The sequence below is a fragment of the Sceloporus occidentalis genome, unplaced genomic scaffold, assembly GCF_023333645.1.
Source record: "Sceloporus occidentalis isolate IW3139 unplaced genomic scaffold, rSceOcc1.0.p SCAF_3, whole genome shotgun sequence".
NCBI lineage: Eukaryota > Metazoa > Chordata > Lepidosauria > Squamata > Phrynosomatidae > Sceloporus > Sceloporus occidentalis.
The window spans coordinates 201,539,034-201,555,112 of NW_028316983.1; the positions used below are offsets into that span (position 1 = coordinate 201,539,034).

Sequence of the window (16,079 nt, forward strand, 5' to 3'; positions counted from 1 at the left end):
AATAACAGCAATAAAATCTCCAACAGTACACAGAACAAACTTCTCTTTATGAATACACACATGGATTTTTTTTGGCAAGATTTAATATCTTGGTGTTCTTCCATATAGGTTGGGATAATAAAATACTGCCGAAACCTTTCTTTGGTTCTGTTTTATAGTTAAAAATCAAACACACACTGTTATTTAGTAACAGTCAATTGATGAACCCATAAGCATCATAATAAAGCTGGCTATCAGCTGTTATAACAAAAAGCCATAGATGAGAATTTTCATCCCCATTCCTTCAGTCCTTGCATATTCAAATACTCCATTAGATATAGTTATGGGTAATAATGAAATGAAACCTCACCAGTGTCAATGTTAATCACAGATAGGAATAGACAGAACCCAGGACTCAGTGGTGTTAATTCATCTGGATTCCATTCCTTCCACCAGAACTGGTGAGCCTCCCTCCCTCTTGCTGTCCTCCATGTACCCTCCGAATTGGATGTTTTTTCTCACCACAGTAGGGGGGATAGGGGGAGAAAGTTGGCCCAGGGCTCCAAAGGATCAGAAACCGAGACTTGTTTTTCATTTTAACAATTTTAATTGGAGAAAAAAAGAATGTGTGCAAATCAAGCAAACAAAATATGAGCAGAGAAAATCATATAAGCATTAAAAAGACAAAAGGAAAGATACATAAGTGATAACGTACCAATATAATAAACCCACAATCAACACATATTTTAAATTTTAAAGCATTTTCCAAATTGATAAAAAAAAAATCAGCAACATTGAATTAGCCTGATCATGGTGTTTGCCTATATGTTTGAAAAAATAAATAAAAATAAAATGAGTTAAAGTTGAAAAGAAGAGTGGAAGCTTTTTTTGTAAATTTTTGCTTAAATGACAAGGTTTTCTCTAACTCAGTTCTAATAGGTGGATTTAATCACAGTAGCAATATTCTAGAAGCTATCTCCCAAATATTCCAAACAATGCAAGAGAAGCAAACTGCTCTCCCAACAAAAAGCTATTGAAAGTTTTGCACTAGTACCAACTAACAACTGTTTCTCTATCAGAATTCTCTACATTCCTTAAGATAATTCACTGGTGCGCTCAAAGGATCAGCAGGATTTTCTACTATGTCATTTGATTAATATATAATGTTAGTTTTATTTTCTCACAGTTTTAAAATATAGAGCCACTGTGGTCTAGTGGTTTTAGCATTGGACTACGACTCAAGAAACCACTCGTGGAAATTCACCATGTGATATCTCTCAGCCTCAGAGGAAGGCAAAGACAAACCTCCTCTGAACAAATCTTGCCAAGAAAACTCCATGATAGGATCACCTAAGGCAGGGGTCGGCACCCTCCAGCCCGCGGGCCGGATGTGGCCCGCGGAGGCCTTTCAGCCGGTCCCTGCTGCTGCTGATTGCGGCTTTTCGCCGCTCCCAGGCGCCGCCATTTTATTTCTCAAAATGGCAGGGAAGTCTCGCGAGACTTCGCCACCATTTTGAAAAAGAAAATGGCGGCGGCCTAGAGGCGAAGTCTCGTGCGACCACATGAAAGGTCGCGCGAGACTTCGCCGCCATTGGCGGAGGCCTCTGGGAGGCCCACTGCCGCCGCCGGAGCCCTCAAACAGGGCTCCAACGGTGGCAGCGGCCCTCTGAGAGGCCTGCTGTGGCCGCTGGAGCCCTCCAAGAGGGCTCTGGTGGCGGCAGCAGCCCTCTGGGAGGCCCGTTGCTGTTGCTGGGGCCCTCCAAGAGGGCTCCGGCGGCAGCAGTGGGCCTCTGGGAGGCACGATGCCATTGCTGGGGCTGTCGCTGGGCCATCCAAGAGGCCCTCTTCCGCTGCCGGAGCCCTCTTGGAGGGCCCCAGCGACGGCAAAAGGGCCGGCAAAGAGGAGGAGGCCTCCAGTGCTGGCGGCCGCCACCGGCTCTTTCCTGGCCTCTGACAGGGCCTGGGGCCCCGTCAGGGGCAGGCAAAGAGGAGGAGGCCTGGCCCCCGGAGGGTGGAAGCTCCTCCCCCGGCATTCGGCTCTGCCCCCGGAGGGTGGAAGCTCCACCCCCGGCTTCGGCCCCCCAGTTGTCTGAGGGACAGCAACCCGGCCCCTGACTCAAACAGGTTGCCTACCCCTGATCTAAGGGAAGCCATAGGTCAGAGGTTCTATGACTATAAGGGGCTTGACAGATAGCCCAACAGAGGCGACTCTGTGCTGCCCCTGGAAGTGCTGGGTTGGGGACGCGGCAACCGGACGCCACATCCCCAACCTGCTCGAAAAAGGAGCTGAGAAATGCAGCTCTTATTCTCGGCTATACAGGGGCACTGTAAGGGCCATGGAGCAGCCTTACGATGCCCCTCGTGTGCAGCGCCATTTGGACACATCATCATGGTGTGCCCCATCTGGTCAGGCACATATCAAGATGGCATCCAGGTGCCGCAAGAAGGGCTTGGAGTGTGTAAACGCTCAGCCCTCGGGCGACCCAAGTTCAGGCCCAGGCTGGCACAAAGTGCTGGACTGTCTTGGGCCTAAGTTACTTGAAGGCCCACAATAACATTCAAAATATAGGGAGACTTGTTTGTTTCAGTTGTCCATACCACCAATACCCGTCACACCAAACCTGTGTATCTTTTAAAATTTTACAGGGTGTGAATTGCTACATGCTAATTCATGTAGTGTTTTAATCAGAAACTGTTTTAAATTAAAAGAGCTATATTGAAGCTCACACAAAAGGACCTCCTCTTTGAACTGTTAGATATCCTCAACACCACTACAAAAGATGCTACATCTTTATTCAATAGATCTGGGGAATTGTAGAATTTTTTTTTTACTATTTTGAAACAAATTAGCTAGCGATTAATCAATTTTGTTTGCTTTCTCACAAGTTATCTGTCTCAAGTATTTAATGTATTATGACATCCATAGATTGGCATCACGCTACCCTGGGGGCAGAGCCAGACTGTGCATCGTGGAGATGCCACACCTCAACTCTGTGCAAACCCAAACAGCTGGTTTGCACAGCCCCTAACTGAAAGAAAGAAGTTGGCAGCATTCAGTTAGTCTCAAAGGTGTACAAGATCTCTCTACACACTGGTTCTATAGACTAACATGGCTATATCTTATCTAGTTTTTTTTTTTAAAGTAACCGCTTCAACCCATGCTTTGGGTTTAAAAATTCTTTTCTAAATGGATATATTTTTTTTCCCATTGTACGATCTGAATTTCACTGCAAAAGCTTCATGGAAAGCTATTCCAAATAAATTATCTGGCCCATTTTAATCTTTGTTAGTTTCCTGACTCATATAGTATTTCCTAGGATGCATTTTTTTTCAAGGGAGTAGTTTTCTTAATTTGACTATCATGGTATTACATAAATCTATTATATCTTAGATCAGTTACATGACATGGCTCCCTGTTTTTTCTCTCAATTATTTTATTCTTAGCAACATAATCCCAATTATATAATGAAATGTATCAAACAAATAAATCAAGTTCAACCAATAGATTCACTACATAAATCTAATAAAATACTCTAGATTTATGCGACAACTACAAAAAATAACAAATGAATTAAATTCATTGCACAATATAGTTTAAACCTTAATCAAATTGGTATGAAATTTTTCCACATCTGTGGCACCAGTACAATCAAATTGCCATTTCAGAACATCAAATCCTTCAAAAGAAAAAATTAACTGGATTATTTTAACTGTTATACCTTTATACCATATGGTACTGTGAAATAATTTTCACTTTAAATAGAATTTATCAGAAATATGAATATTATTAGACATCAAAAATGTGAGGGAGAATAAAATACATTGTCATCATATCCTGAAGTGTCTTCTTGAAATTTCCCTTACCAAGTGCTGGTACTATTCTGCTGTGTTGTTCTAGAGTTCTGCCAGGTTTATTTATTTATTTTATTCATTTATATTCCACCTTTTCCCCAATAATGGGACTCAAAGTGGTTTATAAATTACTAAAAACAATACTTTTTAAAAATGATACAAGAACTTAAACAAAAAGGATAAAAGTTATAAAAACTATTAAACAATTTATAAAGTTAAAACCATGTGTGGTGATAACAAGCAGATTGGAACCTTGACAACAGCCAGTGGGAACAAAGCTAAGAAAAAGTGGAGGCTGCTCCCAGGAGTGAGTCTAAAAAGGACAGAGCAGTGTTTGGAGTTGATTAGAGTTGATGTTTTAGTGTGCCCTGAGGAGTGAAGAGCCATGGAGGCTAGGATAGGCTGCTGTGAAGGGCAGTTAGGAAGGGTTTTGGATACCTAAGAAAGGGACAAAGAGTGTCCTTAATAAAGTTATTATTGGGCCTGTACAGACAGGCCAAAATAAAGCTGCTTCGGGTCACTTTGGAGGTATGCTGTTTCAATGATGCATGCATCCTATGAGGCCAGAAGCCATGCCAAAGCCACACTCCAGTCCTAAGAAGAAGAGTCCTGTTGGATCGCAATGGCCTGTTTAGTCAAATATCCTAGTGTCCACAATGTGCTACTCTCCACAAAACTCTCCTCTCTTGATCAAATAGCCTATTTAGTCAAATTTACTACTCTCCACGATTTAGTTAAATATCCTACTCTCCTTTCACACTACACAGTTATAGTGCTGTGATTCTACTTTAACTAGCATGGCAAAAATGTGCAGAGGATTGCAATCTAAATCTGCATACAGGCACCTCACTTTAGTGCACTTTGCTAAATGAAATTTTTCAATGATACAGTACAGTACTGCTGGCCAGAATCCTGGCAGTTATGATTTTGTAATCCCAGAGTTACACACTCTATTATGTATCCATGATCCTACTGTAGCCCCAGTTTAGAGGCTCATAGGTATCCTGAAAGTTGCCCAGTCCCCACTTACCAGGAAGCAGCCGCTGTGATCAACTGGGGTCTATTCCTCTGTTAATCAGGAAGCAGATGGCTGTTGGGAGTGGTCTCTGGCACAAGAGGGGATTAGTTTTTAGGCTTTTATATGCACTTGCAAATGAAAAAAAAAACTGATTTGCTTTAATGTCATATTTGCTTTACAGCTGTAGCCTGGAACCTAACCCATTGTACTATGTCTCCACTATTTTAAAAAGTGGCTTACAAGTCTCTTGGCAAACTATATCCTGGTCAAATGGCAACTGTCTCACTAAATAAATTGTGATTTCTCTGTTCACGAGCTTGTGCTGAAGCAGACAAAGGCAGCAGAGCCAGTATTTTGCGCAGTATACATTGTTTCAGGTGTCAAGTTGGTGATTTCATATTTACATTGGAATTGCATTGGAACTGTCTAATTTGATGTTTATATTGGAACTGTCAGCAATGATTAGTGGCTTTTTGGAATGTCTACTAATTGGGTTTTTTCTATGTTTATTCCTTGTTCTGTGTATAAACCTAGTCAGTTATTGATACAGATGGAAAGCAATAAAAAGAAAATCTATCTTACAATTTTTATCAGGATTCTTATTAGGGGAGAATCTCTCTTCCCGGCAAAATGACAAAGCAATAAAATAGATGCAGTAGTGCCCCTATGTTCTGCCATTTATCAGATTTGATTCAGAAATCAGGTTATTGTAATAATGCTTACTGAAAACGTACATGACAAAGCTAACTGAAGAATTTCAGAAATGCAAACGCAAACAAAAGGTGCTTAAATTCCAATTTTAGTAGACATTTCTAGCAGTTCAAAAATGTTCTGGCTACATGTGCCAGTCTCATGCAGAAATATTTGAACAGTATTTCATACAAGGGCTTTGCAAACAGTGATGCAATTAAAATAAAAAAGAAACCATAAAGAAAGTAAATGAATGCTCTCTGGACTAATGAGACAGTGCCAAATGTTTTGCATTGTAATGTCCAAGATACAATCAGCAACTGTTTTGCAACATGTTTCGAATTTTAAGTTTCATTTTCTTGTGCCAGATTGAAATAAAAATAAGAGGACTTGATAAAGATTAATTTGATGTCAGGCGGGACATTTGCTCTTTAATTAGATTTCTGTATCCCTAGCTGGGGGTTTTGTGTGCAACTGTAGCAAGTACTAAAAAGCCTGCAGCTGAACCTAAACTATGATCCTCATCTCTACACTTTACCAAGAACTAATTTCATTTCCTGCCTGTCTGGAGAGGAATTTTCAACAGGCATCAATGTTTTTGTCTTCACAACTGATTTATTCATCAATCTCAATGTGATGTTTTTAAAACCTTTAAATTACATCCAAATCCTAAAGCATCTGTTTATTACCCACGGAAATTGAAAATCTGTCTGTGTGATATCATACAAAGATTTTCCCTTAAGGTTATAAGGACAGTTGACAGATATTAATGATTTTTCTCTCCTGCTCTTAACCACTTTCTGAAACATGGGGCGGGGGGATAGTGTGGATGTGTGTGGAAGGGAAAGACTGGTGGTGGTGGGAAAATACAGAATGCCCAAGACACTGCTGAATAAAAAAGTATACCTAAATAAATGAAGCTGCAATTCTTTTGAGAATGCTACTGGTATAATCATAATGGTAAGATAAATAAATAAATGGTTACTTTAAAACAGATGTAATCAATGCCCCAAATCCAATTGTTAGTCCTAGCAAGTTGATTTATTTAGCAATTGATTCAATGAGTCTACTCTAGTTGGACCTAGAAACTGGATCTAGGCTCAAGTATTTAAAGTATGATAATACATAAATCTATTAGATCAGTTACATGACATGGCTCCCTATTTTTTCTCTCATTTATTTTATTCTTAGCAACTTAATCCCAATTGTACATCCCCCCCCCCCAGTGGAAATTAAGTTGTTGATACCAGACTCCACTACAGCAGGAATGGACTTGTCACCCTTCACAATACATCCAGAAGAAAGAATTGGAAGTATGAGAGACAATATCAGTACTTGACTACTAGTGCAACAAAACAGACAAATATATTATGCATGATAGCTTTGTTGCTATGTGCCTCCCAGTTGTTTCTGACTTATGGAGACCCTAAAATGAATCTATCATGGGATTTTCTTGGAAAGATTTGTTCAGAGGGAGTTTGCTTTCCTATGAGGTAGGGTCTGTGTGTCTCTGTCCAGCATATCTCTAAGATCATAAAACCTGGACAATTGAAACTTGGATACTAATGGGCATGTGGATGTCATGGTTATTTGTTTTAAAAATTGATTCATATTAGTTAATTAAAATCTGTCCATAGCTGGCAGTACCATTTTTAGGTGGCAGAAGTTCCTAACTTTCCCTAGAGGAAAAGCTGAGGATAGGCCTAGAATGTTAATTTCTTCACAGAAGCTATAAGTGATTCCATCTGGTGCTTTCCTCTAAAGCCCACAAACCCTTTAAAACAGTTCAAAAAGAGTTGGTTCTGCTGCCTGGTATAGGGAAGAAACAGGACAGAATGAATAAAATGTGGGAGTGGAATACAAGAGAGAAGGAAAAAATAAGGGAGTCATAGAAGAGAAATATGGATATGGAGGGCTGGCTGCATTACATTATCTTTTAGTGTAATAATACATTAACACCTACATTACCAACAGCACATAGCTGTACAAACATTGGTACCATAGTTCTATTCTCCAGAAGGCATGATGAAATACACTTGGTTTTTAAAAAAGTAAAAAAAAAATAAATAAATTTATATCATTGCCTTTATGGTACGTTTTATTTTCACTAACCACAGTGTTCCTGAATAAACATATATAAACCTCTGACCATTACAAGTTATTTGGCTTAATTAACTACATCCCTTTTACATTGCCTTTTACTAATGAACCCCATGATTTAGAAGGTAACATCTGACACGTGACCTATGAGAAACTTAGGACAGAGGCAATCAGTCTAGACGAATGAGCAGCATAATACATTCATTACATCATACATAAGTTAAAGCACATTGAAAAAATAATTGGGGAATGTTACATACACTGAAGTCCTAAATTAGCTGTCATCACTTCAGAAAAAAATTTGGGTCACTTAGTGTCCACTAAATGAAAACATCTGAATAATGCAGTGTCCGTCTGGCCAGGGTCACCAACAGGATATAGTTGAGATGAAAACCCTACTTGCAGGTTGTGATATAAATGGATGATATAGCTCTTAGTCTCTGTTTAATGCAAAATAGCTATTTCAGAAAGGAAGAAAGTACCCATCCAAGAACCAAGTGCATAAGTCTTTAGGGATGAGGAGTAAATAGTCTGTTATACTATTTTAAATAACATACAATAGAATAATGATAATCTGAGGTGTTTCTGATGAATACAAAAGAGCAAAACATAGTGCAATTCAGAATGCTCCATGGAACTATGGTTCTAATGACTATGGTTCTAATTGCTGTGACTTCCCCACCCCCACCCCCTGTTGTCTGTATAGGTTTCAGCAGAGTTCCTAAGCTGAAATAAAAGTTAAAGTGAGGGAAGCAGCAGCATAGGACCTTCTGTAAACTTCCATGTTTTCTGTGGAATGAATTGGTTTTAGCTATGTAGATATCACAGATGAAGAAAATATGACTGTGGACCATGCCTTGGGGCTTTAGGTAAACAGATGGGCATATGCAGAGGGTCCCAGGGTTTTTAAATGAGTGATATAAACTTTCATCTAAGAAGCAAAAAGAGCCACTGCAAATCACAGTACCAACAACACTTGGGTCCCAAGGTGTGAGAGAAAGATGGGATGTAAATTGAGGGAGGATTAGAGTGTGTGGCCATATAAGTCACCATATAAGTATAATATGACTCAGTGGGAGGTCATGCTTAATACCTGAAAAGCTGACCAAAATATCTGATTGCAATCAAAGCTTTAGACACAGGTTTTGGGCACACACTATGGCATGGTTATATCTACACATAAAAAGGTGTCACCTGATTTTTCCCTATCAGGAGGATCTATCCTTCGGCATTACAATTGATAGCTGAAGAATGAACTTATGAAGAAGGAAGCGATGCACTTGCCAATGAAGTAACCAACTGACCAGGGTTATAAGAGATTAAAAACATTAGACAGGACTTACTTGTTGCATTGTAGGTGAATGTAAAGCAGACTGAACTTGCATTGGTAGCTGGTTACGAATGGACTGCTGCATTGTAAGTGGCTGGTGTTGTTGTATACTGAGATGCGGGTGGATTGGAGGACTCATCTGAAGGGATGGAGGTGGAGACACAGCCATGTTGGCTATGGAAACAGTCACAGGCATTTGGTTGTTAGGCTTAGGTGCTATATTCCTTGGAATACTGGGATGTATGGCTGTTATGTGAGGATTAATTCCTGCTTGTTGGTGGTAATGGGAACTTAGATACAGTGCTGAATGAGGCTGTGTAGATCCATGGAACACAGACTGCTTTGCATTCATCATCTGAGGTTGCTGGGATACTTTAACATCCACAGGTTCATTGTAGCTCTGTTCAAGAAAGAAAAGGGGGGAAATACAACACCAGATAATACTTAGACACTGATATATGCTGTTATCCTGACAGGCACAGTAACTGACTGCATATACTGGCTTTAAGCTTGCCCTACTTTTCCAAGGACAAAAGATCTGAAGACACTTCAGTAGAAGCCTCTAATGTTCTGTTGTTACCACTACAGAACAAAAAAATACATTTTATAAGAATATCTGCATGTACTTTCTATAAGTTCACCACTTACTTCTTTTGGATTCTGAACTGTATTCTTATTTTTAAGATGTTTACAAGGATGTTTTTAAGGTGTTTACTCCAGATGATTAACAGTAAGATTGGACTTACTTGTTGCAAACTGGAATTATTACAGTTATTAAATCTCGTAAGAGGGTGAATGTGTGACTCTTCTTTACAGCTACTTTTTTAAAAAGTAAAATGTTACTTAATACACACACACACACACACAGAGAATTTTTTATTTCAAATCCTCACCAGCCATGGAAATCCACTGGCTGACCTTGGGCAAGTCACACACTCTCAGCCTCAGAGAAAGGCAAAGGCAAGTCCCCTCTGAACAAATCTTGCCAAGAACACCTTGCATCAGATTCATCAGGTTTGCCATAAGTGGTAAACAACAACAACAAGCTTACAAATAGAAATTCTAAACAAACCGTTGTACATGGCCTTGACAACTAATTAGACATCTGACAGTTACAGGGATATTCATCCATTTACCTACCTGCATGGTATCACTGGCACTCCTAGGAGAAAGCCAAATGCATTCCTGCTTTTGATTCTCAACCCTCCTCAACTGCATTCCTGCTGCTTTTTTGTGGCTTTGCAGAATTAATTTTCCTTCTCTAATCTCTATAAGTCTTGCAGCTGCTGTTTCTAGTTATAGAAAAACAACATAGCTCTGTGGCTGTTCTGCTTAAAATTCTCCCTCTGTCCAGACTCCAGAATATTAGTTCCTTTTAGCATTGCTTGGTGGTGGAACAACTTGCATTGCTAGCACCAAGCACTGCTTGGTGGTGGTAGAGATGGCAAATGCAGAGGTGGGAAACAAGCCAACAAAGTGTCTTGCTAAGCATCTCCTCCTAAGGATTCATAAGGCCACAGAGAGGGTACACAGTTCATTAGAAAAATATCATCACCAAAATAAACAATGGCTGTTTTGCAGTGGATATCACATTGCTGTTTTGGGATGGGGTTCCAAAATTTGGGCACAATCACAGATCACATCTCTTCCCCACAGATACAAAATGTTCCTCAGTTAAGGAAGGCAGTTGGAGGAGAGACTCTCCTGACAATCTTGAGGCAGAAGTCTGGGACTCCTCCAGTTATTTGAGTCCCAAACTACTGAGGGCATCGAGGTCTGTTCCAGCACCTTAAGCTGAAGAAACGGGCAACCAGTGCAGTTCTTTTAAAATTGCCATGATATAAAAAAACCTGGCTGTACCAGTTAGAATTCAAGCAGCTAGGTTCTCTACTCACTGGATTTTCCACATTGTCTTCAAGGGCAAACCTACATTTAGGACATTACAGTAATCTAATTACCAGAATATGGATCACTGTAACCCACAACTCACTAAAATCTTGTCATAGGCTCACAGTTCTTCAGTAAAACCAGGAGTACACTTCTACACCCTTCATAGTTGTAGCACAAAATAGATAATGGTCTGAGTCTAGAGGCTGGTTCCCAGGCCATTAGAATCCAGCGCCCCAGGATATCTTAATGCTCCTTTCTGCCTATCAAACAATGGCAATTGCTGTTCATTTCTACTTACAGCTATAGAGCTGTATGCCCAGATCATGGCAATGACTGAATAGCTGTGGTCCTCCAGTTAGGTCACTGCAAGGTCTCAGAATCTCAGAAGTTACCACTCCTATCCACAAGTTTAACAATTCACCAGTTTCTAGGGCATTATACCAACAGCTATTTAAAACTAAAAAAAACACCAAACACATTAAGTTAAACAGGAATTTATTTTTATTTGTGCTGTGGAATAAATTGTGGAAAACTATTTTCACTAATAACTTTCATATAACATTTAAAATTTTGTCCACTTTCTTCCACACTCATTTCATCCTGGCTGACTTATAAACTAGATGTGCTCACATAAATTCAGCAAAGAGTAAGAGATTAACTCCCAAGGGCTTCCCCGTGGATATGTACCTGAATAATAATTCATCTCTTAGGGAGAAGTGGAATGAATAACTAGTGAAAGGTGAAACATGCCAGGAAAAAAAAAAGACAAAATGTTCCTTTGAAAGGAACAGTACTATGTCAAAACAAGGGCTGGAAGATGCATATATGCCCTTATTCTATAACCTCTATGTCACATTTGCTCCGTTTACAAGTAAAAATAAGTTTAACGCTACTCCAGGCACTTTGGGGTCACTGGAGCCTGTGAAGAACCATTTGTATTCCTTTTGATGTATGCACCATCACCACCAATCAGCCAGTATGCACATTACAGAAATTGGTTCATTATGCGCAATGATATACAGTGGAAAAAATGATAACTTCATCTACCCGAGTCAAGCTGTAGTAATGATAGCAACAAAAATGCATTTTCTCTGGTAAACTGAGCAAAATTAAATGTAAATGATAAGGGGGGGTTCACTTCTCTGTGCATAGGTAAAAATGTCTCTTCCAGCCATGGGAAGTAGGTGCCCTGATGTGTGCACACTGAAAAATGACATTTGAAATGGCAGCAGTACAAGAGATATAAAATGTGTCTCCCTATTATTATAGAGAGATGAAAGAAAGTAGGATGAAATTGTTTTCTACACTATAATGGCAAATAGAATTTTCATGCTGTTGAAGAGAAAGGAGAAGTGGTTCAACAACGTCTGGTCAGAGAGTCAAGCTGGCTTTGACTTATGGCAACTCTATGAATGAGAGACCTTCCAGACACCTTGTCATCAATTATGGCTTTCTTGATTGAGTTTATTCATTTGGAAATGACGCCTTTCTAAATGTAAAGTCGAAGGCTTTCATGGCTGGCATCCATAGTTTTTTGTGGGTTTTTCGGGCTATGTTCTGCTAGAACATGGCCACATAGCCTGAAAAACCCACAAAAAACTATGCAGCCTTTCTCTTTTGCTAATGCCTCTCACTTAAGAAGCATTATTTCTTTTCTAATGAGTCATGCCATCTCATGATATGCTCAAACTACAATAGTTTCAGTTTGGTCATGTTGGTTACTAGGGAAAGTTCAGGCTTCATTTGTTCTAGAACCCATTTATTGGTCAATAGGTTCACAGTGTTCACTCTTCCAGTGCCACATATCAAATAAGTTGATTGTTTTCCTGTCAGCTTTCTTCATGCTCCAGCTTTCACAAATATACATAGAAATAGAAATAAAATGGTATGGATGATCACCACTTTGATATTCATTGATGTATCTTTACACTTCATGATCTTATCTAGGTCCTCCATAGTTGCCTTTCGAAGTGCTAGCATTCTTCTTGATTAAAGGGTCCGTTTTGTTTTATGACTAAGGGCCTGAACAGACTGGAATAAAAAGTCAGCCTCTGGGCGGAGTGGGGGCATGGCTGGCCACCCAGACATGGCCCCCACACCACCCGCTTGACCAGATGGTGGGTGGCATCACGCTGTGTCTTCAGCTGTGCTTAAGAAGTGGTGAAAAGGCACCACGGCAGCAGCTAGGATGCCCTTTCTTTCCATGGCGCAAAAAGGAGCCACTTTTTGCGGTTCCTTTTTGCGCCATGGAAAGGCCAGATTGGGGCTGTGGCATGCGGTTGCTACAGCCCCAAACCAGCAAGGAAAGGGGCGGACTCCGGAGGCTCCTTAGGGACTGTCTGTACAGTCCCTGAGTCAATTTACAGAAAGTCATTTGATACCAGAGATTACGTAGCGGGAACAAATGCAGTCCTGCACATAATCCCACTAAAATGTAGCTCTCAGTAAACTCAGTGAGTTTAATCTTACGTGTGTACAACATTGCAGCCTAACACCTTCAGGTATCCTGGTCCTATACTTGAATGCAAAACAACTTCTGATTCAGGCTGTATTCAAGTCCAAAGTATCCTATTACTTCAAATATATATGGAACAGCTTGAGTCACTGCCCCCCTTTAGTCAGGAGAGGAAAGTGTGTTCAAAAGCCCAAATATCTGAGTTGCATTCCCCCCCCCCTCAATAAATAAATCACCTGTCTAGTGCACGCCTCATGTCTTGGCCTTCAAATCCCAATGGGCCTGACCAGCATGACTTCTGATAGCAATGTTGGTAGTTGTAATCCAAAATATTTGGAGGGCCCCAAACTGGGAAAGACAGCAGTAAATGACATATCTAGTTTTTTGCTGGGGCCATGGACAGAGTAGTAGCAGAGAAAAGCAAGAATGGGGCACGAGGATATGGACTAGGAAGAACTACAGGTGAGAATTGAAGGAGTGAAGAGGATGGAACTTTGGCAGAGATGGAACAAAGAAGTTGAATGAAAGCCTAAATAAGTTTTAGGACCTTAAAAGAAAAAGCTTAATTTGTTCAAAAAGTTCCATATTCTATATTATTACTGTCTTGGGGGGGGGGGGGGGGGGCAGGGAGAACAAAGGTCCAAAACACATTGCAGAAATAATCCAGTTTGAGACCACTGGCTGCCCTGGCTTGGTGCCAGGGAATCCTGGGAATTGTAGTTTATTGTGGCACCAGAGCTCTCTGACAAAGAAGGCTAAATGGTTCACAAAACTACAATTCCCAGAATTCCCTAGCATTGAGTCAGGACAGTAAAAACAGTCTCAAACTGCATTATTTTTGCAGTGTGTTTTGGACCAAAGTTTCATTCAATGGGGTAGGCAGACTAATCCTCTTTATAGGTTTTGAGCTATGAAGTCCCAGCCAGCATGGCCAATGGTCAGGGTTATGGGAGTTGTAGTAAAAATATCTGGCAGACATGCAGCCACCTAATGGCAAGCATTCAAATATCATAACTCTGGCAAGGAACTTTATGGCAGGTTGCTATGGGGCAGCATGCTGGGGCATTGAACCCATTACCAATGCAGCTCTTTAACACATGCAGCTGTTCCTGAGAGACTCAAATGTAATTATTTCTAAATTACATATTACATATTCATTTCAAAAAAATATTTACCTACCATCCTTCACTGGATGGCAATAAGATTATTATTATTATTATTATTATTATTATTTAAATTCTTTAAAAATGACATTGAAATAGCACAAAACAAGGCAGAACATTAAAAAAAAAGGCAGATGCTATGAAATCTGTTTTCATAAGTCAGTTTAATATGCCTTTGAAAATAAATAAGTTTTGACTTGGTGCCAAAAAGAACCTGGTCATATTGGTATCAGCTGGGCTTCAAGTTCAACCAATGTTTGTTTTTATAAAAATATACTGAGGTAGCTCAACAGGAAAGGCTTTCTCTTCTGTTGTCACATAATGTACCAAGCAACGCTAGATTGAGATGGCTGGAGCCTTGGAGTAATTCCAAAAACATCACCTTCCCTTGTGCACATGGTGTGAGCTCTTCCACTGACACTATTATACAACATATAAAGTTTTCTGGTGCCAAGAGCAACCTTTTCTGGTGCCAAGAGCCAGCCCCTCTCAAACTCGAGAGCAAGGGGCAGTTCTGAACAGCTCTCCTGCCTGCACCCCAGCTGGCATCTCAGAGGCAGCAACATCAACACATCGCTTGCCTCTCTACTCACATTGCAGCTGGAAAAGAGACAATGAATGCTACCTAATCTTGGGAATGGCAGGATCCTGCCTTTTCTCAATAGTATTGCTTTATTCAAGGAGTGTGTTTGACAGTAGCAATGTGGACCTGTTAGCCACAGAGGTCTCTGATGGATTTGGGGCAATTACAACATTGCAATTGCACTTTGGTATCAGAGGTACTTGGGAAAACACTCTTCTGAAGCACTTAATGTACAACTTGGGCAGGCTGATAAAAGAAGAGACACTCCTTCAGCTATTGGCATCCCAAGAAGGTATCCAGCATGATCTCTATTGTGTGTTAAAGATGGTACAAACTTGGTCTGAATAGGACATAATTTATAAAAAAGATACAGTTTTTACATCAAAAGCTGCTGGAATTGCTTACTGAACAGGTAAAGTAACAAATCCTAGTGTCAGCTTGAATCACACACACAAAAAAGCCATGGTAAGCAATAAAAATGCTTGTTTTTTCAATGCAAAAATGCAATTCACAGCATTTTTAAATAATGCTGTACAATTTGCTATACAAACTACTTACAAAAGTAATAAAAGCTGCAACTGAGGGCAACCAGAAGGCTTAGTCAGTATTAGCAATAATATCATAATTTGAATAACATTATATAAAATGCTTTGTAATGTGATTTTTTACTTTATATATTTAGTATGACAACACACATCAAACGGTCTGACTCTAGCACTGCTAATTTCAATAATTCCAAGGCAGGAATGGAGAAAAGGCTTCTGAGGAAAGCTCTGAATACCTTATAATATGTTGACTACTGCACCCTGGTATCATCAGTTATGAATAAGCAGTGGTTACCTTTTCACTACCAGTAATCCTATCAGCAACAGCCAGGGAGGAAAAAAATCAAAAGCATTGAAATAGCAAATGTTAGACTTTTCCAAGTTGCGTTAGTATAATATGTATGCCTTCCATAGGCATGAATGCCTTGATGCATCAACATGTCGATGCAACAGGTTGTAGTAATAGCTGCAACC

At 40.0% G+C, this 16,079-nt stretch overlaps 1 protein-coding gene across 2 annotated transcripts in view; it reads right to left on the reverse strand.

Annotated features, from left to right (window-relative positions):
- The window catches only part of TOX (thymocyte selection associated high mobility group box), a 295,588-nt gene that overhangs the window by 10,843 nt on the left and 268,666 nt on the right, over positions 1-16,079 (reverse strand). For both annotated transcript variants that reach the window (XM_089517363.1, XM_089517362.1), the window contains one exon: positions 8,983-9,369. In XM_089517363.1, coding sequence (XP_089373489.1) covers positions 8,983-9,369 — 387 coding nt within the window. The remainder of the gene's footprint in view (positions 1-8,982; positions 9,370-16,079) is intronic.